The 27246-nt window shown below is 64.1% G+C and overlaps 1 protein-coding gene across 1 annotated transcript; it reads left to right on the forward strand.

Annotated features, from left to right (window-relative positions):
* PLEKHG3 (pleckstrin homology and RhoGEF domain containing G3) lies at positions 1-27022 on the forward strand. Its single transcript, XM_074956632.1, has 19 exons — positions 1-64; positions 3436-3800; positions 4453-4553; positions 5782-5851; positions 6963-7009; positions 7754-7904; positions 8298-8429; positions 8867-9049; positions 9600-9692; positions 10733-10819; positions 11921-11954; positions 12359-12463; positions 18925-19014; positions 19470-19508; positions 20204-20214; positions 21697-22008; positions 22584-22664; positions 23970-25299; positions 25760-27022. The coding sequence occupies exons 1-19, from the start codon at positions 1-3 to the stop codon at positions 26554-26556; spliced, it is 4092 nt and encodes a 1363-aa protein (XP_074812733.1). The 3' UTR covers positions 26557-27022.
* The last annotated feature ends 224 nt before the right edge of the window (positions 27023-27246 follow it).

The raw sequence follows: 27246 nt of genomic DNA on the forward strand, positions 1-27246 counted from the left end.
ATGTTCATCTGGGAGGAGAAGATCAGCCTGCCCTGGCTCCCTGTCCGCATCTCCAAGCTCTGGGGTAAGGAGGGGAGGCCGAGGCCCCGCGTCTGGACTTGGGGCTGAGTCCTGGGAGCGCGGCTCTGGCGGGGGGGAGGTGTGGGGGAGGAGGAGATAGGCACAGCGGTGGGGTGTCGCTAGCTGCTAAAGGGAGCCTGAGTGTTGCAGGCCTGCAGCCACATGCCTGCCCTGCCCAGCGGTGGGGGGGGGGGAAGGAGGGAGGGAGGGAAGGGAGGGTGTGATCCTGGTTACACATGCTGCAAAGAATGCAGAGCCCTGCTGGGTGGGGGGAGGGAATGGCTAATTGCTGGGGGGTAGGGGCTGAGCAGAGTCCCGCACCCTGGGCCTGAGAGCAGCAGGTCCCCTTCAGCCAGGCTGCAATTTTAGATCGACCCCATGGGGCTCCCTGACCTTCAGGACTTGGTGCTGGACCCCTGTGGTAGTGCTGCAGGCCTGGTGCTTTGGTGATGGACCGGGAGGCGTTTCCGGTGCTGAGCCCCAGTTCTCAGCCGCGTCTAATCCTTTGGGCTGGTGTGTCTCAGCCTGCCGGCGGCGCTGTCTTCTTTGGGGCAGCTGGGTAACTTTCCGTCCAGATGGCTGCGAGGGGACGAGTCAGACACACGCACACCTGGCAGTCGCCATCTCTGTGTGTCGGTGAGAGCGCCAGTGTGTGCGGTTGTCTGTGAGATCGCCTGTGGGGCTGCGTGTGATTGTGTGTGAGACTCTGCAGGTGAGACAGTGTCGCTGCGTGTGACTCTGCGTGAGCCTGTGACTGTCTGTGTGTCCGACCTGCGTGACTGTGTGTGTGAGAGAGACTGCCGCTGCGTGTGCCTGTGAGGGGCTGTGGGAGAGACGGTATCTGTGAGCGCGCCGGTGGGGCTGTGAGGGCGCCCACGGGCTGTGTGGGACTCTGCATGTGTCTCGGGGAGGGAAAGGCCTTTTTGCAGTGTCAGAAATTGCTGGCATTCTTTGCTGCTGTGCACATGGGAAATGGTTTGTTGTTTTCAGGCCGGCAGCGCTGTTGGGATCTCTTGGCCTGGCCTATGGAGCCCAAACTGAGAAATCTGGCCCAGTGAGGACGGACCTGCCCACCAGTGCAGCTGCCCTCTGAGAAAGGGCCCCTGCTTGCTCCCCGGGCGCTTCCTAGGAGGAGGGGCGGGATGTTGGCATGGTTGTCACTCTGTGGCTGGGCGCAGAAGTCGGCTGGCCTTGTGGTTAAGTCCTGGGACTTGGAAGGTCTGCGTCCTGCTCTGGCCCTGGCCCCGTTCATGACCTTGGTGTCATTTAGACCAGAGGTTTTACACTGATCTGGGGACCCAAGTTTTCTGGGCACCTGAGGAGTGGTGCTGGGGACCCCGCTTTCGAGGGGCGTTGGGTACCCACTGCTCCAGCTGGGAGCCGCGAGGCGCGACAGGGCGGTGCTCTGCATTTCCGACAGTCCAGCCCCAGCTGTGCCCAGATGTCACTAGTACTGCTCAGTGTGAATCTCTGTGCCACATTCCCCATGTGGAAAATGGGGATCACTCCCTCGTGAGCCTATCTGCCTCCCCTGGCAGCCCAGCAGAGCCACCAGCCCGGCTGAGAGGGACGGTGGATTCCGGTCCTGCCAGTGCACTGTCGGCACAATTCCCACCCTGGGTTCTCTGTGCATGCCTCTCTGCAGCCAGTGAGGTGCATGGGGGTTGCTCAGGCTGCAGAGGGGTCACCGAGGGCAGATTTAACCTGCAGACCCTTCCTTGGAGGTATTTAAACTACTTGGGCCAGAGGACGTTTTGGTTGCAATTTTCCATGCCCTGAAGCCAGGCAGTGCTGCCCCCTGTGGTCGCAAGCCGGGAGCTGAGCCTTGCTTGGCCAGCCCCATGGCGGGTACTTTCCCAGTTGGAGCTGCCTTCCCCATTGAGTTCCATGGCCCCGCCATGTGGCATTCAAGCACTGCCTGTCCATGGCAGTGAGATCTCCTATCTCCCTTTGTCCCACAACAGTAAGGAATAAACCGGCCAGGCCAGGAGCTGGGAGCCATGGTGCCAGGACTGTGGTGTCAGCCCCTCTCCTCTAGGGCCTGGCCAGTCTCTCAGGCAGGAAGGGGGCAGTGGATGGTAGCAGGGTCCAGGTGTCCTCATAGACTGCTGCTTTCTAACCTAGCAGGCTCCCTGCCCCTCTCCTGCCGCGCTGCCATGTGCAATGAAAGAGTTCACAAAGTGAGCGTCAAGCTTCTGTCACTGCCATCTCCGTCAGTGAACTGAACAGGGCAGGGCACAGCTCAGAGAGACTCAGGCCCGTCGCTTACACCCGGGGCTGCTTCTACCCCTGCCCAGCATGGGCTCAGACGCTCAGGAGACTAAGGCAGTGTCGCTGGCTGGGTCGGTCACACCTGGGATAGCTCCCCTCCCCCACAGCGATGGGCTCAGACTCTCTGTGTTGGGCACCCCGGGGCACGTTTTGGAGGTTTTCTTGACAACCAGAGTAACTGGAGACTGGTTTGATTCTCTTTCAGTAAAAGCAGGGACCCCTGGGAGTGCTGGCGAGGCCGGTCGCGCCCCTCCTGGCCAGGGGAACACAGAGCCAGGGCTCACCCAGGCTGTGGTAGGGAGGGAGTGGCCTGGTCCCAGCCTTTGGGGAGACAGGGGCCCTGTCCATGTCTGCCAGCTGGCATGCGTGTGTAGAACAAAGGGCCTGTGTCCCCAGGCAAATGCATCTGGGCAGTTCCGGCCTCTGGGGTGGGGGCAAAACCCTGCCCCTGCTGAGCCAGCCCTTCCCCTTCTGTGAGGGGCAGGGGCCTCGTTCCACGCTAGCCACTGGCCGCCTGGAGGGATTGGGTGCCCGGGACCCTGCCTGTGGGGCTCCTGGAGGTGGTTACCTGCCCCGGGGTTCAGTTGCCATGGTGGCCCCGGGCCAGCACTGAGCTGTCTGATGCACATGATGCATAGCCTGGCACTGTGAGCCCTGCCCCCATCCCCTCTGTGCCCCATCCTGGCTGCAGTGCTGCAGCCTGGCAGTGGGGGCCGTGAGCGTGACCCACGGGCCGTGTCCAGTGGTCACTAGAGCCGGCCCAGGGCCTGTGGTATTGGGCTGCCTGGCAGCTGTGTCTGACAGCCCAGCTGTGGGGAGCACTGGTCAGACGCTGGGCCTCGAGCAGTGCCCTGAGGTGGCCTGGCCCTGGGGGGCTCTGGCATCGCCCGGCCGTGGGGGGCTGGGACCAGGTGGGCATGGGGTCGAAGCATGGCTCTGAGCGCTTGCTCCTGTCCCGGCCACCTGGGTCCGGCCACTCCCCAGCAAGCTCCCCCCAGCCACTCCTCAGGCCGAGTCTGCAGGTGTGGCGATGGCGTGGGGTCGGGAGCAGGAAGGGCTGTGGGGCCCTGCCCTCTCTAACTACGCTGCCTCTCCCCCCACCAGAATCCCCCCGGCTGCCAGCAGTGCCCTGCCCCGGCAGCGATGACAGGATGCCCGTCTGCACTGCGGCGGGCGGGCACCCCCCGGAGCGCCCAGTGAGCCGGATGCCCATGGAGGGGCAGGACGAGGCCCCGGGCCATGTGCCAGCCCAGGAGGGGGACGCCCTGCGGGTCAACCAGCTGCACAACAGCAACAACAATGCCTCGCCGGGAGGCTGGCTGGGCCGCAAGGGCTCCCGCTCCCTCTCGCCCTTCAGCCCCCGGGCCCCTGCTGGCGCCAGACGCAAGCTGAGCTACCTGGAGCGCGTCGTGCTGGAGCTCGTGGAGTCGGAGCGCACCTACGTGGAGGACCTGCGCAGCATTGTGATGGTGAGCCAGCCCCCGCCGCCCCACCCCAGCTGGGCAAGAGACACAGGCTGGCCCGCTCTGTGCCTCGCGTCGCAGCAGCACCCCCTGCTGCCCCTGTGCGGCGCCGCATGGCTCCCCCGACCCCATCGGCCCTGGAGCTAGGGGTGCCTGGGGTCTCTGGCTCCTCTGTGCTGTCAGCCCCACTGGTACCAGCACCTGGGAGGGGCATAGTGCCGTGCCAGCTGGCTGGGTCCATGCCCCTAAACGCCCCGTGGGGTAGGGTTCAGGGGGCATCTTTCATCCCCACATTGCTGGTCTGGCTTCTCCAGGGAGGGGTCTGCTAGTGGGGTGGGCTCCCAGCATGCACCGGGGCTGGGGGTGAGGGAAATGGGCGGGGGGTGCTGGCAGGGTCGATGGGGATAAAGTTGCCCGCAGGGAAGCTTGTCCCATTGGCTCTGCCCTGGCAGGCTCCAGGGCGGGCTGGGCTGGCGTGGGGAATGGCGCTGCCTGGGGCAGCAGGACGGGGAGGGGGGACCCGAGCCCTGCTCTCACCACCGACTGCAGCCCGCTTGGCCTGGGGGAAGCTCCCCTGGATGGCTCTGACGGGAGGGGAGGGCTGGGGGGCCTCTCTGCTCGCTGGCCCGCGCCGTGGCTCACTGCGGGCGCCTGGCAGGACTACCTGGGGAAGATCATCGACACCGAGGAGCTGCTGCTGCGGCCGGAGCAGGTCAGCGCGCTCTTTGGGAACATCGAGGATCTCTACGAACTCAACAGGTGAGCCAGGCCCAGAACCGCCCACTCCGACCCGACCCCAGTAATCCTGGCCCCCTCCGTCCCTGCCCCCCGCCTGCTCCGTCCTGACCCCAGCCCCTCCATCCCGGCCCTGCCCTCCGGCCCAGCCCCCTTCATTCCTGCCCCTGCCTGCTGTGGCCTGAGCCCCTCTAACCTCCGACCTGCTCCAGCCTACTTCCCCTGACCCCCGCCTGCTCCGCCCCTGCCGACTCCATTACCACCCCCACCTCCTCCAGCCCCACCCTACCTCCTCCACTCCCCCTCTCCAAAGGGGATGAGGAGTAAATGCCCCAGGACGGGCTTCCCCTTAGAATTGGGGAAGTCGGGGTTAGTGCTCAGCAGAAAGGAACTGTGGCACCTAGGGAGCCTCCTGGGCTCCCTGCCCCGGCTTCTGCCAGTGCCCCTCAATCCCAACCCACAGCCCCTGTTCTCACAGCCCTGGGCTCTTCCCCTCCCCCCCCAGCTCTGCCAGTGCCCCTCAATCCCAACCCGCAGCCCCTGTTCTCACAGCCCTGGGCTCTTCTCCCCCCCCACCCCCCAGCTCTGCCAGTGCCCCTCAATCCCAACCCACAGCCCTGGGCTCTTCCCCCCGACCCCCCAGCTCTGCCAGTGCCCCTCAATCCCCCCCCTACAGATTTCTGACTTTTGAGCCGGGGATCTCGTTGCCAGTCTCCAGAGGTGAGAGGCTGATGCCACGCGCTCCCCAGTCCTAGGACAGCAGTGTCAGAGGGAGCCGCCCTAGGAGGGCAGAGGAGCGGCTCCGGTCCCTATCCCTCCCCATCTCCCTTGGCTTGACACTGAGGCTATCCCAGCCGAGAGCCCTTGGGCGGGGTGGGGGTGGGGGTCCTGTCCATTGAGCTCTTTGCACTCTCTGGCCGGCCAGGCCAGGGCCCCGGGGAGAGGGGGCAGCCCGTGCGTGCATCTCCTCTCGTAACACCTGCTTTGTTTTCAAACCCTGCCGGCACTGGAAGGGGCCCTGCCCTGCAGGTGGGTACCACGCCGAGCGCACTGCATGGTCCGCTGCCTGCCCTCTGCTTGGGGGTTTGTGTGCTGGGAGCGGCGGGGGGCATGCCATGTATGCATGCAGCACATGCCTGGCCCGTGTGTCCCCCGGAGAACACGTGTGCTTGACAGGCCGGCCCGTGGGTCACCTGGAGCATGCGTGCTCTTGGCGGGCCCTGCATGACTGATAGTCTCTCTCTCTGCCCAGCGAGCTGCTGCAGGACCTGGACAGCTGTAACAGCGACCCTGTGGCCGTGGCCAGGTGCTTCGTGGACAGGGTAAGGGGGGCTCTGGAGGTGGCACTCAGTGGTGAGCGGCTGGCGAGATGGCCCATGGCATAGACCTGCGCCAGGCGAACTGGTGTACTCGGGGCTAGCACCCTAGCATGCGAGCGTCTCCCAGCTCACACGCCTGGTCCAGCATGTGGCCCTGATGGATTTCATGGGATGGCCCCCGCTTGGCCAGGGTGCGGATGGGGGAGCTCGCGGTGCCAGCCGAGGGAGGGGGAGGAGGACTGGCTGGGGCACTCTGGGGACGCTTGCAGCATTGAGGCACTTTTGCGGGCTGCTGATGCCCGGGCAGGTGGAGTAGTGGGAGGGCAGTGCCCAGTGTAAGCACTTGCTGGCAGCTGTGGCCGGGCACAGGGAGGGGTGCAGCTGGGGTTGCCAACTGTCTAATCGCACAAACCCAAACACCCTTGCCCCTCTCCCTGCCCCGCCCCTTCTCCGAGGCCCTGCCCCCACCCCTCCATCCCCCTCCCCCATCACTCACTGACCCCTACCCTCGCTGATTTTCACCAGGCTGGAACAGGAGGTTGGGGTGGGGGTGAGGGGTGCGGGGTGCGGGCTCCGGGAGGGTGTTTGGATGCAGGAGGGGGCTCAGGGCTGGGGCAGGAGGTTGGGGTGTGGGAATGGGTGCAGGCTCCAGCTGGCGCTTACCTCGGGCAGCTCCCGGGAATCGACCAGCATGTCCCTCCGGCTCCTAGGCTCAAGGGCAGCCAGGCGGCTCTGTGTGCTGCCCTTGCTTGCAGGCACCGCCCTGGCAGCTCCCATTGGCTGTGCTTCCCAACCAATGGGAGCTGCGGAGTCAGCACTTGGGGCAGGGGCAGCGCGTGGAGCCCCTGTGCCGAGTGGCTTCTGGGAGCCGTGTGGAGCCAGGACGGGTAGGGAGCCTGCCTTAGCCCCGCTGCGCCGCCGACCGGACTTTGGCCTATTAAAATCTCCCAGATTGATTTCAGAAGCCACTGGGACATCAATTCCGATTCCGCCGGGAGGGTTGGCAACCCTAGGTGCGGCTCCTGGGGCTAGCGTGTGGGCAGAGTGCTGTGGGAGGGGGGCTCCCCCTGTAGACCTCACTCACGGTCTCTCTCTTCCCCCCCGCCCCTTGCAGAGCCAGGATTTCGATATCTACACCCAGTACTGCAACAACTACCCCAAGTGAGTGTGCCCGGGGTGGGCACCCAGCTGCTAGCTGGGGCTGTGCCCGGGGTGGGGGATCCCTGCCTGTCGGGAGGTTGCAACCCACGCTGGGGTGGCCTGGCTCTGGCAGCAGATAATGGGATCTTGCCAGTTTTTTGAGGGGGACGGGTTGGAAGTTGAGATGGGGCATTGCCAGAGCTGGGAGGGGCCAGCGTCCCCTCCTGCAGCAGCCTCTCCCAGCATCCCAATCGCAGGTGCCTCAGTCTGTGGCCTGGGAGAAGAAGGGACTGTGTGCAAGCTCCCCCTCTGCGCGAGCTGTGCACAGGAGCAGGGGGGCTGGTTTCTGCCCCCACGCCTATATGTGCCATGTATATGTACTTTGCGTCCCTCACTGTTATGTTCAGGTGCTGTGCCAGGCCCTAGTCCCATGTGGATGGGGCATCTCCCATCACCGTGGTGTCTGGGTGCTGTGCCAGGCCCCTGCCACGTGTGGGTGGGCATCTCCCATCACTGTGTTGTCTGGGTGCTGTGCCAGGCCCCTGCCACGTGTGGGTGGGCATCTCCCATCACCGTGTTGTCTGGGTGCTGTGCCAGGCCCCTGCCACGTGTGGGTGGGCATCTCCCATCACCGTGGTGTCTGGATGCTGTGCCAGGCCTCTGCCACGTGTGGGTGGGCATCTCCCATCACCGTGGTGTCTGGGTGCTGTGCCAGGCCCCTCCCCCACATGAGTCTCCCCTCACCGCAGTGTCTGGTCCCTGCAGCTCGGTGGCGGCTCTGACCGAGTGCATGAGGAACAAGCACCAGGCTAAGTTCTTCCGCGAGCGCCAGGAGCAGATCGGCCACATGCTGCCCCTGGGCTCCTACCTGCTCAAGCCAGTCCAGAGGATCCTCAAGTACCACCTGCTGCTCCAGGTAAACGGGGGGTGCCTTCCGCCCCCCATTGCACGGGCATTGTGGCGGCACCCCACCTGTCACACGGCACCCCTGTTCTACTGTGCGCATCACAGAGATCACCGCCTCCGCACCTCCTCCCTCACCCGCAGCAGGGCGCCCCTTGTCCCCCTCCATCCCCATCACTGCAGCATCACAGGCCCGTCCCCTCTCCAGGGGCACTGCAATCCCCTTCCTTCCTTCCTTCCACCCCACGCTGCATCCCCTCCAGCCGCAGTGCCTAAAGGTGCCCTGTGAGCAGCCCCACGGCTGTGTCCCCCAGCTCAGCCCTGCCCATGCCCTGGGGAGGGTGAAGGGAGCGGGGCCTCTGGTGGGAGTGGGGCAGCGACCCCTCACGCTGGGTGGTGTCCCCAGGAGATCGCGAAGCACTTTGACCTGGAGGAGGCTGGCTACGAGGTGGTGGAGGAGGCCATCGACACCATGACCTGCGTGGCCTGGTACATCAACGACATGAAGCGCAGACACGAGCACGCTGTGCGGCTGCAGGTGAGCACCAGTGCGGGTGCGTCCCGCCCCCGGCCGCGTGAAGGCAGTGCCTAGCACCGCGATCCGGGGAACGGCTCCCTGGTACTGGCTGAGAGCCTCGTGCGCTTCCCAAATGTCCCCGTGGGAGGTGGTAGCCAACCCCTCCCAGTCGCTGCCTCTTACCTGGCCACATCAGGGGACCCTTCGCTCTGGGCCCGGGGTGGGGACTCTTGGTGCACCCAGGTGATCCTGGCCCCGTGTCCCTGCCCTCACAGAAATGGCCTCCCGGTGCCCTGGAGCTGGGATGTGGCCTGGCTGGGTGCTGGCAGGGGCCCAAGGCCAGCAGTGGTGCCAGGATTGGGGGCAGCGGGGCTGAGACACCCCCTCGCAGATCTGTGGGGTGTGTGGCTGGTTTGACAGAAGCACCACCTGAGGCTGCCTCCCCCCAACCTCCCCAGGAGATCCAGTCCCTGCTGCTGCACTGGAAGGGGCCGGATCTGACGACCTTTGGGGAGCTGGTGCTGGAGGGCACCTTCCGGGTGAGCCGGGTGCGCAACGAGCGCACCTTCTTCCTCTTCGACCGCACCCTGCTCATCACCAAGAGACGGGGCGACCACTTCGTCTGCAAGAGCCACATCCCGGTAACCCCCCCCGCACCGTGGCTCCGTGGTTCCCCCCAACCCCCGTGGCTCCGTGGTACCCTACCCTGTCGGCAGCCGGTCCAGCGAGTTGGATGGCGTGGCCTCCTGCCCGTTCCCTGTACCACCCCTCTGTCCTGGGGCTGGGAGCCTCAGGGGGCTGCTGGTGTGGGGAAGGGAGCCTCTGGGGGGAGCTAGTGGTGCTGGCAGCATGGGGAGGAGAGCCCTGAGGGGTGGGCAGGGGCGGCCTGGGGTGGGGAACCCCCAGGGGAAAGGGGAGCTGCTGGCAGCACGGGGAGGGGGAGTCCCGGGAGGGGGCTGGCGGTGGGAGGGGAGGGGGAGTCCCGGGGGGGGAACTGGCGAGGGGAGGGGGAGTGGGCTGGCGGCAGCGGTCCTAGCACGGGGAGGGGCGGAGGAGCCCCAGGGGGGCAGGATGGTGGCAGTGGTGCTGGCACGGGGAGGAGAGGGGGAGCCCCAGGGGTACGGGTGTGGCCCAAGCCCAGCCCCTGGGAGGGGAGTCATGCCTGGGTTGCGGATGCGGCTCTCTCCCCAGTGCTCCTCCTTGATGCTGATCGAGAGCACCAGGGACTCGCTGTGCTTCAGCGTCACCCACTACAAGCACAGCAAGCAGCAGTACAGCATCCAGGTGGGCGCCCTGCGGGGCACGGAGGGGCCGGCGGGGAGCCGGGGGCAGGCGGGCTGGGCGCCCTGCGGGGCACGGAGGGGCCGGCGGGGAGCCGGGGGCAGGCGGGCTGGGCGCCCTGCGGGGCACGGAGGGGCCGGCTGGGAGCCGGGGGCAGGCGGGCTGGGCGCCCTGCGGGGCACGGAGGGGCCGGCTGGGAGCCGGGGGGAGGCGGGCTGGGCGCCCTGCGGGGCACGGAGGGGCCGGCTGGGAGCCGGGGGGAGGCGGGCTGGGCGCCCTGCGGGGCACGGAGGGGCCGGCTGGGAGCCGGGGGCAGGCGGGCTGGGCGCCCTGCGGGGCACGGAGGGGCCGGCGGGGAGCCGGGGGCAGGCGGGCTGGGCGCCCTGCGGGGCACGGAGGGGCCGGCGGGGAGCCGGGGGCAGGCGGGCTGGGCGCCCTGCGGGGCACGGAGGGGCCGGCTGGGAGCCGGGGGCAGGCGGGCTGGGCGCCCTGCGGGGCACGGAGGGGCCGGCTGGGAGCCGGGGGCAGGCGGGCTGGGCGCCCTGCGGGGCACGGAGGGGCCGGCTGGGAGCCGGGGGGAGGCGGGCTGGGCGCCCTGCGGGGCACGGAGGGGCCGGCTGGGAGCCGGGGGCAGGTGGGCTGGGCGCCCTGCGGGGCACGGAGGGGCCGGCTGGGAGCCGGGGGGAGGCGGGCTGGGCGCCCTGCGGGGCACGGAGGGGCTGGCTGGGAGCCGGGGGGAGGCGGGCTGGGCGCCCTGCGGGGCACGGAGGGGCTGGCTGGGAGCCGGGGGGAGGCGGGCTGGGCACCCTGCGGGGCACGGAGGGGCCGGCTGGAAGCCGGGGGAAGCAGGCTGGGTGCCCTGCGGGGCACGGAGGGGCCGGCGGGGAGGTGGGCTGGGCGCCCTGCGGGGCATGGAGGGGCTGGCTGGGAGCCGGGGGGAGGCGGGCTGCACACGGGGCCAGCCAGTTTTGGTGCAGGGGCTGGGTTCTCCAGGGGTGACGTGTGGTGCCTGGCTCCATGTCATCACGTGTCCTTTGCCTCAGGCCAAGAGCGTGGAGGAGAAGCGGGTCTGGACCCACCACATCAAGAGGCTCATCCTGGAGAACCACCACGCCATCATCCCCCAGAAGGTGAAGAGCCCTGGTGCCACCCACCAGCTGCCCCTGACCCAAGCCCCCATGGTCAGAGCCCCCACCCCACCCATTGAGTCGAGCGCTTAGGCCTGGAGCCCATGCAGACAGGGCCTGAAGCCAAGCCACGGCAGTTGGCTTCTGAGGCCGAGGGCATGTGGTCTGGGCTTCGGGTCAGCCCGGCTGTGCCAGAGCGCAGGGATCAGCAGCTACCCGGTGTGGGAAGGAGGGATGGGGAACGCAGCCCCTCGTCACGCTGGCGGCCGTATGTCACAGATCCACATGTCCGGCACTCTCGCCCAGCTCTGGAACAGTCCCTGGGAGGAGCCCTTCAGTGCATCAGCCCCCGGAGGGTTGCTCACTGGGGTGAGCCCCTGGCTTCACCACCTCCTGGGGCCAAACCTCAGAGCCTTCAGCACCCCGCTTCACGCTGTGAGCTCCCTGCAGCGAGTCCATCTGGATTGGATACCTGGGGAAGACTTGTACCCCCCAAGGGAGCGATGCACCCCCAACTTAATCAGGAGGGACAGTCAGCCAGCGCTGTAACAGCAGGAGGGTTTATGAGATGTCTGGAACACAGCCTAGAAAGTCCTCGGTTAGCATAGAGAAGGGAAAGTTACAGCAGAGTCTATCTGGGTCAGTCCAGAGCCCTCTGACTCCTCCTCAGTCCCAGTACCCCAGCTTCTCCTTCCAGCAGCCCACACTTAACAACCCTCAGTCCTTTGTCCGTGTTCCCAGGCAATCATTGTCCCCTGGCCCTCCTCCCTAGCCCTTTGTTCCTCAGCTGGTCACGCCCGGCTGGCTTCCTGCGGAGAGTGGGCCCTCCGTGGTCGGTAGGTGCCAAATGTCCGGGCAATTGGAGTGGCCATTGTCTTCTGGGACTCTCCATGGGAATGGGGGGCCCAGGCCCCGGACAGCCAGGTGTCAGTCTCACCTGGAGCTCTGCAAAGAGCGAACAACCTCCCCAGCCACCACCTAGTTAATCATCCAGCACATAGGGGAAACCGAGGCACACACAGTACTCCTACAAAGCATTATGAAGAATTCCCACTGCTGCGCTGCCCTCCCTGTTCGCTAACCGACTGATATCTGCACCCCTAGGCTAAGGAAGCCATCCTGGAAATGGACTCCTCCCGTAAGTGCTCCCTCCAGCTCTGTGTCTGTCTGTGGGGTGGGGGTGGGGTGTCTGTCTCTGTTCCTCTCTCTGGGGCGGGTCCCGTGGCTGTGTGCATCTCTTCTGGACTGCTGGGCCAGGCCGGTGCCCCATAGAATGATGACCCTGGCAGGGGCGCTGCAGGGATCAAACTGGGGGCTTTTGGGTCTAACAGCACCAGTCCCTAGTGCCTCAGCTGTGGGACCTGGCTCTGTGAGCGCACAGGCTGCGGCAGGCTCGTGTGCCAGGCCCGGGCTAAGCTCCTGGGGCCCATCTCGCCCTGCGCTCACTCTGGCATGCTGCAGGGGGCAGGACTCGTTCCCCACCTCCCTGCGCACTCTGGCGCACTGCAGAAGCGCTCACCCGCACTCCTCTGCCCCTTTCAGACCCCGCTCTCTACAGATACAGCCCGGAGCGGCTGAAGAAAGCGAAGTCGTGCCAGCCCCTGGACGAGGTGCCCCCGCAGGCACGGCAGGGGCGCCGACAGTCGGGTAAGAAGGGAGAGTGTGTCGAGGGAGGGTGCAGCCAGATGGGGCCTTGAGTCAGTGATGGTGAAGGGGCCCGGATTGGCGTGGCACATGGCTCCCCCTGGCACTGGCGAGAGTGATGGCCTGCAAGCCGGGCTGTCTGATGGGGCATACGTCTGGGCTGTGCTCGCACAGTGAGTGGGCAGGTGGCTGACTCGCTCCCTGTTGCTCTGTGGGGGTGAGGGCGGGACTGGATCGTCCGGGTGCAGGGCGAGTGCTGGACAGTTTGAGGCTGAGTCCTCTCCAGCTGGCTCAGGCCAGTGCCCATGGGGGCACCAGAGATGTGGGGGTCTTTGTGTCCCAGCCTGCAGCCGGCCCTTGCCTGTCCTTCCCCCTGGGGTCGTTGTCGGGCGAGCTGTCAGCGCTGGCTGTAATGGTGACTGTTGCACGGCCTTGCCTGGCAGTAGCTGGTCCCTGAGCATCCAGCCCTGGTATCCATCCAGGATCTACCCCATACCCACCCGTCCTTCTCCGGGTCAGATCACGGAGTTGACTGTCCTACTCCGGCCTCAGCATCCTCCTAGCACACAGGCTGCATGGCCGGTCGGGAAACGCGCTCAGATTGGTCAGCTGTCCCTGCTGGTGTGGCTGGACTCCCGGCCACCTTGGCTGCTGTCGGGCCCAGGGCAGCCCTGCCTCCTCTGCTAGGCAGGGCAGAGCAGGCCAGGCTGCCCTTCGGCAGCTTCCCGTGTCTCGGAGGGGCCTGCAGGTCAGCCCTGGACACTTGCCGCTCGTCTGGGGGCAGTGGCCTTCTAGCAGGGCAGGAGAGAGACCTGGGCTGTGAGCGCTGCTGGGCCTATCCCTAGATCTCCTCCCCTTCCTCGTTCCCCGCGTGTGGTGGAGACGCGGGCATGGCTGGCTAGCTCAGGCCAGACAGAAGTGATGCTGGGGGAGGGGAAGCAACCCCCAAGTACTCTCTCTTCCCCACCTGTCCTGTGAGCCCATGTTCAGGGTGACAGGGGTGTATGTCTGTCAGGCCCCTGGCTGAGCTGCAGGGACCAGGGTCACCTTTCCCCATCTGCCTCCAGCCAAGGGAATGTGTCCCTGCATCAGAGAGTAGCTGTCCCCTCTACCGCCATTGGCTGGCTTGAATGGAACCCAGGAGTCCTGAATCCCAGCATTCCATGGCTGTCAGCCTGTAGCTGTGAACCCCCCCAGCAAAGCGTCTGTCCTCCCCACCATCTGTGCTGCTCTGGGATTCACACCCATGGGGCTAGGATCGCCTGGACCCTTCTCTTCAGGGACCCCTGCCCAGGAGCAGGTGTGACTGGTTCCCCCAGGGTGCCACCTGGAACTGGGGTACTACTGAGCCCACCTGACCCACCAGCCTGGGCGCCCTTTACACTGTGCTGGTGTAACAAGCTACAGAGCCCTCCAGCCTGCACTCTCACCAGCACCCATACAGGTAGGGATGCACCCAGCTGCAGTTACATGCAGATGCTGTGATCAGCCCTGCATGGGAAGGCTCCAGCCAAGGAACTTCCCAGCTACTCAGGCACGAACCCTGCTCTGGAGTGTAAACCTAAAATTATACCGTCTTGCACTGCATAGGGAACTGTACAGCGTAAGCTCATGAAATTCGCCCCTTCCCTCAATGGGGAGAGGAATATACGACAGCTTTCTGCCCCGAGTTATGATTGCCACACAGTGATTTTAGGCAAAGCAAAAACAAGTTTATTAACTACAAAAGACAGATTTTAAATGATTATAAGGGATAGCAAACAGATCAAAGCAGATTACCTAGCAAATAAACAAAACACACAAACAAACTAAGCTTAATATACTAAAAAGATTGGATATGAATAGCAGATTCTCACACTAAGAGATGATACAATCAGGCTGCAGAGTCTTAAGGCACAAGTTGCACTTGCTGACAGTGTGGAATCCGAAGGTCTTTCATACACAGGCTAAAAATCCCTTTAGCCTGGGTCCAGCATTTCTCCCAGTTCAGTCTTTGTTCCTCAGGTGTTTCCAGGAGTTCTCTTGGGTGGGGAGTCAGTGAAGAACCACGATGATGTCACTCCCCTGCCTTAAATAGCTTTTGCATAGGGCGGGAACCCTTTGTTTCAAAGCTTGGTTCCCACGCCAGTCAATGGAAAAATACTGACATCCCAAGATGGAATCCAGCACCAGGTGACCTGGTTACATGTCCCTGTAGTGTCACAGTAGCCATAACTCGGAGGCTGTCCGTAGCGTCCTCAGGAAGGCGTCCAGGTAGGAGACAAGCTTCTCCTAAGGCCTATTGTTTTCCCTAATGGTCCTTCCCCACCCAGCTTTTCAGAATGAAAGTATCTTTGTCTAGTGGGCGTTCCCCAGCTGTAAACACATTTGAAATACGGATACTTAGTCAATATTCCTAACTTCAGATACATGCATACAAATAGGATAATCAAACTCAGTAAATCCTAACCTTTCCAATGACCCCTCACATGACTTATCTTGCATAAAATACATGATGATTATGTCATAATCACGTCATAATAATATCATTGTGAAGAATATGGGGTCCACTGTCACAGCAGGCTGTTCCCAGACTCTGGAGGGCAGAGGGCTGCTGTGGGCTGGGGTCGCTGACTGCACCGGGCAGGTTGTCTTTCCCGGCCCGCAGAAGACGCAGCTCTGGTGCATGCTGCTGAAGTCAGGTGGTGGATGTAGTGCTTGGCATAGACGCGACGAGTTCGTGGTAGGGGTCCTCGGTCGAATCTCTGCAAACCGTCACTAGTAAATTACATGCAGCCACCTTCAGGCCACAGCGCTGAGATGTAGGAAAGGCCAGAGAGCAGGTTGTCAAGGCAGTCTTAGCTCCACCCCTACAGTCTATAATGACCTGACAACATGGTTTTTCCCCAGGCCCCCTGCCCTGTTCATTGCACGGGTGGGCTGGTGCTCAAGGAATGAGTTGCTGTTCAGTATTTGCTCCTGGTCGTTCAGTGTTCGGCCCCAGGCCTGGCTTCCTGCTCACCCCCCATCCCTGCCCCAGACGCCGAATTACTCGTTTCCTCCTGGGCGTGTGTATGGGGCTCGTCAGACTGGGAACCAGAGAACTTCCCGGACAGCAGTGAATTGCTCTCTATGACCTGCCAGGTGGGGGGCTGCTATTTATCCCCCTCAGACACGTAGGGACTCAGGCACAGAGATTAAGGTCCAAAGTGTCTGTTAATTTGGGTGCCCAAGTTGAGACCCCTGGGTTTGAGTTTATCAGAGCACATGGCATCAGGTAGCACTGACATGTTCCAAGCCCAGCACCCAGGGCCCCAGTCACACTCCCAGTAAATGAGGAAGTGGCACGGATCCACAGGTCCAGTGCTCCGGAACGGTCCCTGGGAGGAGCCCTTCCGTGTGTCAGTCCTCTTAAGGTCTCTCACACTCCCTGGGATGAGCCCCTTGGCTTCACCGCCACCTGGGGCTGAATCTCAGAGCCTTCAGCACCCCCGCTTAGCACCGCAAGCACCCTGCAGCGAGTCCACCTGGATTGGATCCTGGAGGGAGACTTGCCCCTCCAAAGTGACTCTCAGCCAGCACTGTGAAAGCAGAAGGGTTTATTAGATCTTTGGTACACAGGCAAGGACTTTCTACACTAGCAAAGAGAATGGAAAGTTACAGCAGAGTCCATCTCGGACTGTTCAGATCCCAGAGCTCTCTCTGACCCCTTCTTAGTCCCCTTCCAGCCCAGAAGCTTCTCCCTCCAGCAGCTCCACACTTAACAACCCCTCTGGCTCCTCCTCAGTCCTTTGTCCTTGTTCCCATGAAAACATTGTCCCCTGGCCCTCCTCCTTAGCCCTTTGTTCTCCAGCTGGTCACACCTGGCTGACTTCCTGCAGAGGGTGGGCCTTCCACAGTCACTAGGTGCCAAAATCCGGGCAATTGTTTCTGGGACTCTCCGTGGCATGGCCCCCAGGCCCAGACAGCCAGGTGTCAGTCACACCTGGATCTCTGCAAAGAGTAACAACCTTTCCTCCCCACATAGTCAGTCATGTAGCACATAGGGGAAACTGAGAGAGACACTCTATTCATATGATGAAAAAATGCTCATTTTGTCACAGGAACACACAATGAGGGACCACCTGGGAAAACGCTGTTTTGAAGTGTTTTGTGCAGCATCACCCAGGAACTCTGGACAATTCTCTAGGGCAACATTCAACTGCCCAAGCCAGGAGACCCGCTTGTCTCTTCCTGCCATCCCCTGCCTCATTCACCTCACCGCTTCCAGCTTCTGGAACCAATGAGGCAGGGTCCTACAGACGACAGCCTCCTGCACTGCACCCTTCCCCAGAGCAGGGCCCATCTGGTGCGCTGATGAGGCAAGAAAAGCATAGTATTCTTTGACTGTTGTAATGCATACTTGCACAAGAGGCAGGGTTAAGGTGATACAGGCAGCCTTAGATCTGGCATTTCCTAATGTGAGTGTTTAACAATGCAGCTTCAATGTTCCTTTAACATAGCTCTTTGCATGTAATTCCTTAGTCTGCCCAAAAGCAAACTGAAAAAACCAGCAGCTCCATCCTGCAGCATCATCAAATTGACCCCCAGTGGTCGTCAGCAGGGTTGGAACCTTTAGATCCACCCCACAGAACTCTGCTGCTTGAGCTCACAGAGTAACTTGCAGCAGTAGAAGGTTGTCATCCTCTGTGTGGACCAGCATGAAGGAGAGACCCTTTGCCAGTGGGTTTCACAGCTGTTTGCTGGCAGCAGAGGGTGAGATTCAGGACTCCTGGGTTTTGTTCCTGGTGCTGGAGGGCAGATTGCCCGGCTCCCTGAGCGGTGTCCTCTCTTTGTCCCCTCCGTGGTGGCCTCCGTTCCCAGTGGTGGGAATTCCCCACCGGGGCAGAGCTAGCCTGGTGGACCCCAGACAAACTGAAGCTTGGCCCCACGCACATCCCCTTTACATGCAATCAGACTGCTGCCCGCCTGCCCGGCCAGGAAGGCAAAGTTCAAGGCCCAGAGCCTTGGGCAAACAACGGCGGGTCCAACAGCAAACCATCCCCCGCTTCCACCCGCCAGCCAATCGGATTGGCTGGCCAAAGGCTGGCGTGGCACCCTGTCTGCCATGGGCCCGCAGGGCTCAGAGCTCCCTCGTGTCTCCTGTTCTGGGATCGAACCTGGAACCAGCCACCCTCCGATTGCTGCCTCTGTGCAGTCCTGGGCCCGGCTAGGCCCCATAAAGGCACCACCTCCCTGTGGCTGCCAGGAGAGCAGGCAGGGTCCCGCCCCCGTGGGGTCGCTGGCTCTGGAGCGGTTCCCCCCTTCCCTGCAGAGCCGGAGGGTGAGAAATGGCCCCATTCTGCTTGTCCCCGTACCAGAGCTGCCCGGCCAGGTCTCTCTCCCCTGCTGTGCTGTGGCCGAGTCGCTGTCAAACACCCGGGGGGTGGGGTGGGGGGTCGCTGCTGGGCTGGCTCCCAGGCCCTACCCCTCTCACTGGGTTATCGCAGATCCAGCCGGCTGTGCACAGCCCCAGCCAGGGCCAGGTTGCTGAAGCCTTGGGGTGCTGGGACTGTGGCCTTGGGTGGGCAGGGCAAGCCCCCATCAGTAGGGCTGCTTTGGGGCTAGCTGTGGGGCAGGAATAGTACGTGGCCAGCTATAGAGCATCCTGGGGGGACGTGCTCAGTGCCCTGCATCCAGCGCCATGCCAGATACACAGGTACATAGATACACAGGGCTAGCGCAGCCGTAGGTAGGACAGCCGTGTCTCGGGGGGCCGTGGGCAGTGCCAGGCCGCGGGGTGCAGAGTACACAGGTGGCAGGGCTAGCGCAGCCGTAGGTAGGACAGCCGTGTCTCGGGGGGCCGTGGGCAGTGCCAGGCCGCGGGGTGCAGAGTACACAGGTGGCAGGGCTAGCGCAGCCGTAGGTAGGACAGCCGTGTCTCGGGGGGCCGTGGGCAGTGCCAGGCCGCGGGGTGCAGAGTACACAGGTGGCAGGGCTAGCGCAGCCGTAGGTAGGACAGCCGTGTCTCGGGGGGCCGTGGGCAGTGCCAGGCCGCGGGGTGCAGAGTACACAGGTGGCAGGGCTAGCGCAGCCGTAGGTAGGACAGCCGTGTCTCGGGGGGCCGTGGGCAGTGCCAGGCCGCGGGGTGCAGAGTACACAGGTGGCAGGGCTAGTGCAGCCGTAGGTAGGACAGCCGTGTCTTGGGGGGCGGTGGGCACTGCCGTGTCTCGGGGGGCGGTGGGCAGTGCCAGGCCGTGGGGTGCAGAGTACACAGGTGGCAGGGCTAGTGCAGCCGTAGGTAGGACAGCCGTATCTCGGGGGGCGGTGGGCACTGCCGTGTCTCGGGGGGCCGTGGGCAGTGCCAGGCGGCAGGGTGCAGAGTACACAGGTGGCAGGGCTAGCGCAGCCGTAGGTAGGACAGCCGTGTCTTTGGGCGGGTGCAGGATATACAGCCGCTCGGAGAGCTGCATTGGCTCTAACGGCTGCGTCTGTCCTGTCCTCAGAGCCCTTCCACCTCCGACGCCGCAGGGAGAAGCTCCCGGATGGACTGCACGGCAGCGTGGGGTTGGGGCGTGCAGGCCGCAGGAAGTCCGGTGCGAGCTCCGCTCTACAGCCTGGGGCACGGGGCTGGAGCGCGGGCCAGGGGATGGGGGCTGTGGTGCTCTGGGCTTGGTGATTCCTGGCACGTGGTACTCTTGGGGCCAATCACAGAGGTGCGGCGAGGGGGCCCGGCGAACGCATCTCTCCAGCCCCCTGTGGCGGGTGTGAGGGGCCGTTGGGTGGCAGATGGGCTGCCCTGGGGCCCCGCTTTCCAGGAGCGGGAGGCGGTGGCAGAGGAGCCGCGGCATTGGAGAGGCGCGTTCCCGGTGCGCTGAGGTTGCGCTGGGATTGAGTGGTGCCTGTGCCCCGCAGGGTGCGGGGCTGGGCAGAAAGCAGACGTCTCCCAGCTGCGACCCTGGGGGGTCCAGGCCTGCCCCACAGCTGTCGGTCGCATGGCCGGGGGGCAGGGTACAACTGGCAGGCCTCTCACTTGCTGTTTTCCCCACAGAGCCTGCCAAGCAGATTGTCAAGCAGCTGGGTGAGAAAGGTGAGCGAGTCCCTGGGATGCCCCCCCCGTGTGCCCGCTTTGGGCTGGGCAGAGCTCAGAGCCCTCCCTGCTTGGCCGGCTGGCTGGGGCCCAGCGAGCCTGAGCAGACAAACTGCCCCATCTGCCTTTATGTGGTAATTACAATGGAGCCCCTGGCCCCCCTCCCCCAGTCACTTGTGGCACTGCCAAGCCATTCCTGTGGCACCAGCTCGCACACCCTGTGCGGTGCCCTGAGGGGACAGGACTCGATGCTCTCACCCCAGCCTGCTGGCCTCCCCCTGGCTGCGGGAGGGTGGGGGTGGGGAATCCCCACCGCTCCCTGGCATTGAGGGGCCTGCAGGTGCCACACTCTGCCCTTGGAGGCTGAGTCTCTGCTGGCACAAAGGGCCCAGCGCATTCGGGCAGCCCCAGTCCGGCCCCCCCCAGGCAGCTGCTCTAACCTGCCCTGCTGACATGTCAGCTCCCAACACCACAATCCGGGTCTTCGGCAGTCCGCCCAGCCTCCCGCCCTCAGCCCCCTGCAGCTCATGGGCCTCAAGCCCACGTCTGCCGGGATGGGGAGCTCTGCCAGGGAGGGGCAGTGTCGGGGTGATGCGCCATTCACCTGCTCTCCTCCCGTTGCTGTGGCCCCGGTGCACGGTGACCCCTTTGCTAATCGCCTGTCTTCTCTCTTCCATGCGCTGGGAATGCGGCAGCAGGACTGAAGGTAAGATCATAGAGCCACAAGGTGAGACAGGACCGCAAGGGTCATCTGGTCTCGCCCCTGCCAAGACGCAGGATTTGTTGTGTCTAAGCCACCCGAGACAGATGGCTCCAGCCTCCTTCTGAAAACCTCCAGTGAAGGAGCTTCCTCGCCGCCCTAGGCAGGTCTGTTCCATTGTCCTCCTGTTCTTACCGTTAGGAAGCTTTTCCTGAGATTTAATCTAAATCTGCTGCGTTGTAGTTTGAACCCATTTCCTCTTCTCTCTTGCCACAGAGGCAGGACAACAACTTTTCTCCATCTTGTTTATGACAGCGTTTCAAGTGTTTGAAGACCATTATCACATCCCCTCTTAATCTCCTCTTTTCCGAACTACCCATACCCAGTTCCTTCAGCCTTCGCTCTTCTGACTTGCATTCATTCCCTTTGGTCATCTTTGTCGCTCGCTTCTGGGTCCTTTCCAGTTCTCTGCATCCTTTCTCTACATTGGTGACCAAAATTGGACACACGACTCCAGCTGAGGCCTAACCAGCGCCGAGGAGACCGGTACTATCACCTCCCGAGACTTGCAGACTCTGCCTCTGTTAATGCAACCTACACTTGCATTTGCTTTTTTTGCAACAGCATCGCAGTGCTGGCTCATGCAGTGGTTGTGATCCACCACCATTCCCGGATCCTTCTCAGCAGTGCTGCTGCCAGGACCATTTCCCCCCATTCTGTATCGGTGCATTTGGTTTTTCTTCCCTAAGTGCAGCACCTCACACTTGTCTATGTTGAATTTCATTTTTTTTTGGCTGTAGCCCAGTTCTCCAATTTATCAAGATCCCTCTGAATTTTAGCTTTGTCTTCCGAAGTGTTGGTAGCCCCCCCGTCCAGCTTTGTGTCATCTGCAGACGTGGTCAGTGTGCTCTCTGTATCTACATCCAGGTCAAAAACTACACCGGACCCGGACTAGAGCCCCGTGGAACCCCACTGGAGACCTCCCTCCAATCTGACATCATTCTGTTCAGAGTCACTCTTTGTCTGCCGTTGTTTAACCAAATTGTATCCACTTCACGGTAGTTCTGCCGAGCCCACATTTCTCCAGCTTTCCTAGTAGAATGTCATGTCAACTGTGTCAAAGACCTGGACGCCGCCCCAGCCTGGGGGCAGTGGGAGGGCACGGAGGGGCTGAAGGTGCCAGCTGGGTAGCAGTGGGAGTTGGGAGTCTTGCCGCGAAGTTCCTGTGCAGGCCGGGTCTCCTTGAACGCTGTATGTGCATCGCACACATGCAGCCCCCCTTTGCCGGTCGCACGCCCGTTCACACCCATGCGCTTGTGCCCCAGCACGCACGGCCTAGTGGCCCCCAGCTTTTTGCAGACGCATGGAGTTGGGACAGGGGCTGGTGGGGGGACACCCCACGATTGGCCCTGTCGGGGCCCTGCCAGCAGCTCTGGCGCCCAGGAATGAGGTGGCCCTAAAGGGAGCCCTTGTTTGTCCCCTGAACAGCACGCCGACAGTGCCGGGGCCCTCCTGGAGGCCGGGGCGCCCTTGCAGCCAACTGAGGGCAAGGGGGGCGCAGAGGAGGAGGAGGAGGAGGAGGAAGCAGCCATGGGGAAGGAGGAAGAGCAGGCCCTGGGGCAGGGCTCGCTGGAGGAGCTGGCTGTGAGTGACAGCAGCGAGAAGGAAGCCGGGCCGGAGGAGGAGGAGGAGGGCCCGGTGGGCGAGGAGCAGGTAGCGGACTTTGCGAGCTTCCTGCTGGCGGCACTGCACGGCTGGCACTGTCGGGCCAACGCTTTGCTTTTCTCCCGGGGCCGCACGGTGAGGTGTCTCTCCAACCCCCTCTTGCATGCTGGCCTGGCGCATGGCTCGGGGCTGCCTGTGCCCCGCTCTCCTCTATCTCCACCTGCCGCCCTGCTTGGGGCAGGCTGATCAGCACCCCCGGCTGGATTGGAGCTTGAGCCCGTCTCTGCTATTAACCCTTCACTGACCTGACGGAGTGGCTGCTGTGACTCCCAGCATGCTTTGCACCCACCCCATCTAACCCCACTCATGGCTGGGTCCCGAAGAGGCTGGCTGGCTGGAGTCTCTCCCGAGGGGAAGCCAGTCCAGTTCCCTTGGAGCGTGAAGGTGACGTGCAGCCGATCTGAACAGGGCCAGGTCTCCGCTGGGAGCTCTGACATCGGAACCTGTCTGGGGCTGGCCGGCGGATGTCGCTCCACAGCTCTGGTGCCAGAGCCAAGACCTCTAGGCTGGAGGCTGCTGGCGCTTGACCGGGTCGGAATTGGGCTGCTCTGGGGCTCTGAGGTTCTCGTCCCTCGGTGCAGGCACGGTGCCGCCAGGGCTGTCTGAGTCGCGGCCCAGCAGTGTAATGTGTCCCCTTTGCTGTGTTTCAGGGCAAGGGGACCAAGGACAGCCAGGAGCCAGGGAGCCCTGAGAACTGTCACGGTGCAGAGACGGCCTCGGCCATCCTGGAGGTGAGTGAGAGATGGCCCCATGGGGATGAATGGGCCACACCTCCCATTATCCTTCACCAAGACCGGGGGGTTGGGCATTCAGACCCGAGGTCAGCGGGACCCCATTGGGCTGAGGGCTGCCCAGAACACCCCATCGGCACAGCTAAGGGGGGGGGTGGGCTGTTAGGCAGGGCACTGCACAGACACAGTCCTAGCCCCAAAGGGAGACGGGCACCTCCCTGCTCTCCTCTCTGTGCTGCTGAGGTCTGCCAGCAGGGCAGTGATGGAGCCAGGATAGACCGCAGGTGTCCTGAGTCTTGGCTCACTGAGTGCCCTGCCCACGCTGCCTTCATACCGGCAACCTCCTGACGGATGAGCATTTGCGCTTCACTATAGCACCTTCCACCTGTGAATTTCTCAGCCCTCTGCAAGGGCCTGTTCACCCAGCGCCGCCCTGCCAGGTAGTTAAGACTCTTGTAAATTGGGAAACTGAGGCACAATGAGGTGGGATGAAGCAGCACCAGGACCCAGTCATCTTCTTGTCCTCTGCTCTTACCACTGCTCACAGTGGCTCCCTAAACCTGAGGCTAGAACCCAGGAGTCCTGACTCCCAGCTCTGTGCTTTAACCGCCAGACCCTATTCCCCTTCCAGAGCCAGGGATAGAACCCAGGAGTCCTGGCTCCCAGCCCCCTGCTCTAACCACCAGAGCCAGAGATGGAACCCGACTCCTAGTGCATCTCTTGCCACGAGCCAACATCCTTTTCACTGGCTGATGGGTGGGAGTTGCCGAGTCTGTCTCCAGCCAGCCTGCCCCTGCACCTCTGAAGGAAAAGACCTCTTCTTGGCTTCCTTCAATGGGGCATTGAAGGAAATAAAAAATGGTAACTTGATAACCAGTGAAAAGCAATTAACCCCCTTTTCACCCAATGGGAGATCAGCCTGTGGAACTCCATGCCACAGGAAGGTTGGGGGAGGCCCAGGAGCTGAGCAAGATGAGAAAAAAACATGGGACACTTCTATTGCGAGCAATATGCAGCGTGAGACAGCAGCGACTGCTCTGAACATTGAGGCATGAGATCTATGTGAGGGCCAGTTATCCCCAGCTGCTGCTGCAGGGGTCCTACATGTGGCACGGGCCGGGGTCAGAGCTGGGGCACTGGACCGGCAACTCCCCTGTGCCTCAGGATCCGCAGGAATCCCGGGCTGCTTCCTGCCCTGGAGGAGAGGAGCCAGTACCCCAGGGACAATGTGTCAGGCGCCGGGTCAGGGTGGGCGGGCTGCTGTTTGGGGAAGCACACGCCTTCATTCTCCATGCTGCCCCACAGGCTGCCCCGGAGCTCAGTGAGCTGAACAAGGAAGAGCGCCCAGAGGAGCCCCCCGAGGTCACGCACACCCTCAAGCCAGCCCTGCTGGCCCAGCAGAGGGAGATGGAGCAGGAGCGGAGCCTGGCTGTGGTGGAGAACACAGAGGACCTCAAACCCCTCAGCAGCGAGGAGGAGGAGGAGGAGGAAGAGGAAGAGGAGGCCAGGGCGAGGAGCATTCTGCCCCCATCCGTGCTGGACCACGCCAGCCTCATCGCTGAGATGTTCACCAGCAGCTTCTCACGGCGCAGCAGCCTGGCGCTGGAGGAGGGCCGGCCCGGGGGCTTCCTGACGCCCCGGCTGGTCAGCCGGAGCAGCAGCGTGCTGAGCCTGGAGGGCAGCGAGAAGGGGCAGGGCCGCAGCAGCGCCGCCAACTCCCAGGGCCGCGTCTCGCCGCCGGGCTCCGCCCGCAGCGGGGCCGCTTCGCCCGGCCCCGCGGAGCCCGAGCGCACCCCCTGCCATAGGAAAGAGTCCATGCTCTCCCAGCGCGACCGGCTGCTTCTGGACAAGATCAAGAGCTACTACGAGTGCGCAGAGCACCGCGACGCCGGCTTCAGCATCCGGCGCCGGGAGAGCCTCTCCTACATCCCCAAGGGGCTGGTGAGGAACTCGGTCTGCCGCCTCAACAGCCTCCCGCCGCCGGAGCAGCACGCCGACGCCAGGCGGGGAGCGGGCAGCATGGGGAGCGGCGGTCGGACAGCCGCCTGGGTGCTGGCGGGCGGCCCCACCGCTGGGCCCGGGGCCGAGCCCAGCGCCCCTGTCGCCGAGGAGGAGTTCCGCCCGCCCGCCGAGATGGTCAAGGTGTGGGAGGGCATGGAGCAGCTGAGGGCCGGCCAGCCCTGCCCGGAGGGAGGCAGCGGGGAGGGCACAGCTGGCGGCGCCGCCGCGTGGCCCCTGGGCAGGAGCCAGGAGAACGGCTTGGACCTGCATGAGCCGCTGCTCTTCCCGGAGGACGACGAGCTGAGCGCCATCGCAGAGGAGTCGGCCGGGCCCTCGCCCGAGAGCCGGTCCCCCACGGAGCGGGCGGGGCCCGCCAGGCTGGCCGGCCAGCTGCAGAGGCTGGCGCAGGAACTGGGCCACCCCGCCAAGCCGCCCCCCCGGGTCCCACCTCTCTCGGAGGCCGAGCTGACCGAGTGCCTGAAGAACAAGGTGTACCAGCTGGCGCGCCAGTACAGCCTGCGCATCAGGAGCCGCCAGCCAGCCGGGCACGGGCGCTTTGCCAAGCTGGAGGAGTTGAGGAGCTGCGCAGCACCCCCGCCACGTGATGGGCACCAGGAGGTGAAGAGAAACACAGGTGGGTGCTCCCCAAGCCATGGGGCTGGGCAGGAGGGCTGGCACGGGGCAGGGAAGGCTCCCCGGGCGATGGGGCCAGACAGGAGGGCTGGCACAGGGCAGGGAAGGCTTCCTGGCCCGTGGGGCTGGGCGGGAGGGCTGGCATGGGGCAGGGAAGGCGGGCTGGCATGGGGCAGGGAAGGCTCCCTGGGCCGTGGGGCTGGGTAGGAGGGCTGGCACAGGGCAGGGAAGGCTCTCCGGGCGGTGGGGCAGGGCAGGCTTCCTGGGCAGTGGGGCCAGGCAGGAGGGCTGGCACAGGGCAGGGAAGGCTCTCTGGGTGGTGGGGCAGGGCAGGAGGGCTGGCACGGGGCAAGGAAGGCTCCCTGGGCCATGGGGCTGGGTAGGAGGGCTGGCACGGGGCAGGGAAGGCAGGTGCCCCCGGCTCTGGCCCCTCTGCTCACCAGCGTGTGTGATTCCCCCAGGCCCGCGGAAGCCGGCGCTGTCTCTCGCGGCCTTCGAGCAGGTGGTGCTGCCGGAGTACAGCCCCCGCACGCCGCTCTCAGCTGCCACCTCCTCGCAGGACAAGTCGCCCAAGCACTTCTCCTTCAGCCCCTCCTGCCCCACCTCGCCCGGCACTAGCGCCTTGCCCGGCCCCTCGTCCTGCAGCCCGCTCAGCCCCATCATGGCGGAGACGTTCCCCTGGCCCGACGTGCGGGAGCTGCGCTCCAGGTACTCCGTCGGCACGGTCTTCCCCAGCCCGCGCCGGGCCCCCCCAGTCAACAGGAGCCAGTCGGCGCCAGAGAAGATGGTGGCAGAGCTGCCGGGAGGCGTCCCGGGGCAGGAGGGCTGGCGCGGGCCGGAGCAGAGCCCCGGGAGGGGCTGGCGCGCCGAGGAGAGCCCAGACGCCAGCGCCCGGCAACGCCAGAGGAACCAGAGCGCTGGCTCGCTGCACATCACCGCAGAGGCCATGTTGGGCGACCAGCGGATCATCGTCCTGGAGAAGGTGCCGTGCGGCGGGGAGCCACCCGCCCCTGAGGAGCCGCCCGATGCCGCCAGCTACGTGCAGATCCGCTCGCCCACCTCGCGGGAGAGGATCTCACTCAAGGCCGTAGCGGAGCGCTGCAAGGCCTACCAGGAGTCGGACGAGTACCGGCGGTGGGAGGAGGGCCCGGCTCCCGAGCCCAGCCGGGCCGCGGGCTGGGAGCAGGCAGCCACCGGCCAGCACGGCCGCGTGAGGAACCTGCGGGAGAAGTTCCAGACCCTGAACTCTGCCAACTGAGCCAGCTCCGCTTGCGGGTGAGCTCGCGGATGCCTGGCCTGCCCGGCTAATGAAGGGGAGGCCGGACTCGTGTACATAGCAAGCGCCTTCCTCTCCTCCCCCCGGCAATGCCACCCGTCCCGATGGGATTAAACCCCCAGCACCGGCTGGGCCATGGCCAGAGACCCGCTCTCCTCGGGGGCTCTGCGCTGGAGTGTGCACCTGCAGATCCTGGCTGGCAGGAGCAGCGGGCTCCAGAGGTCTGCCCGGCCCTGCCCGCTGTGGGGCTGATCCGTGGCAGCCCTGCAATGCCCTGCAGGCGTGAGGGCCGGTGCTGCCGGCCAGTCCTGGAGGAGGAGGGTGAATTGCTCGCTGCCGTGCTGTGTGGAAGGGAGTGTGGTGTCCCCGGGTGCCCCACGCAGGGCGGCTGTATACAGTAGGGTGCTGTTGGCTGTACACACACTTCAGTGCAATAATCACACCTCTCGCCACCTGCCTGCCTCGTCATGTCTCCTGCAGCCTCTGCGCCGCTCTTCGGGGAGGGGAGGCAGCGCAGCCTGGGGGGCAGGTCCTGTCTCGCTGTGTGTGCAGCACCTGGCGTGCGGGGCCCCTGTACAGTCACTGCCCCCATGCGCCATGAGACCTGTCGGGCCACCCAGGCTGTGATCAGTGGGCATGCGGTAGGGTGGGTTCAGTGCCACCTCGGGGTGC

Source organism: Natator depressus, chromosome 6, assembly GCF_965152275.1.
Source record: "Natator depressus isolate rNatDep1 chromosome 6, rNatDep2.hap1, whole genome shotgun sequence".
Lineage (NCBI taxonomy): Eukaryota > Metazoa > Chordata > Testudines > Cheloniidae > Natator > Natator depressus.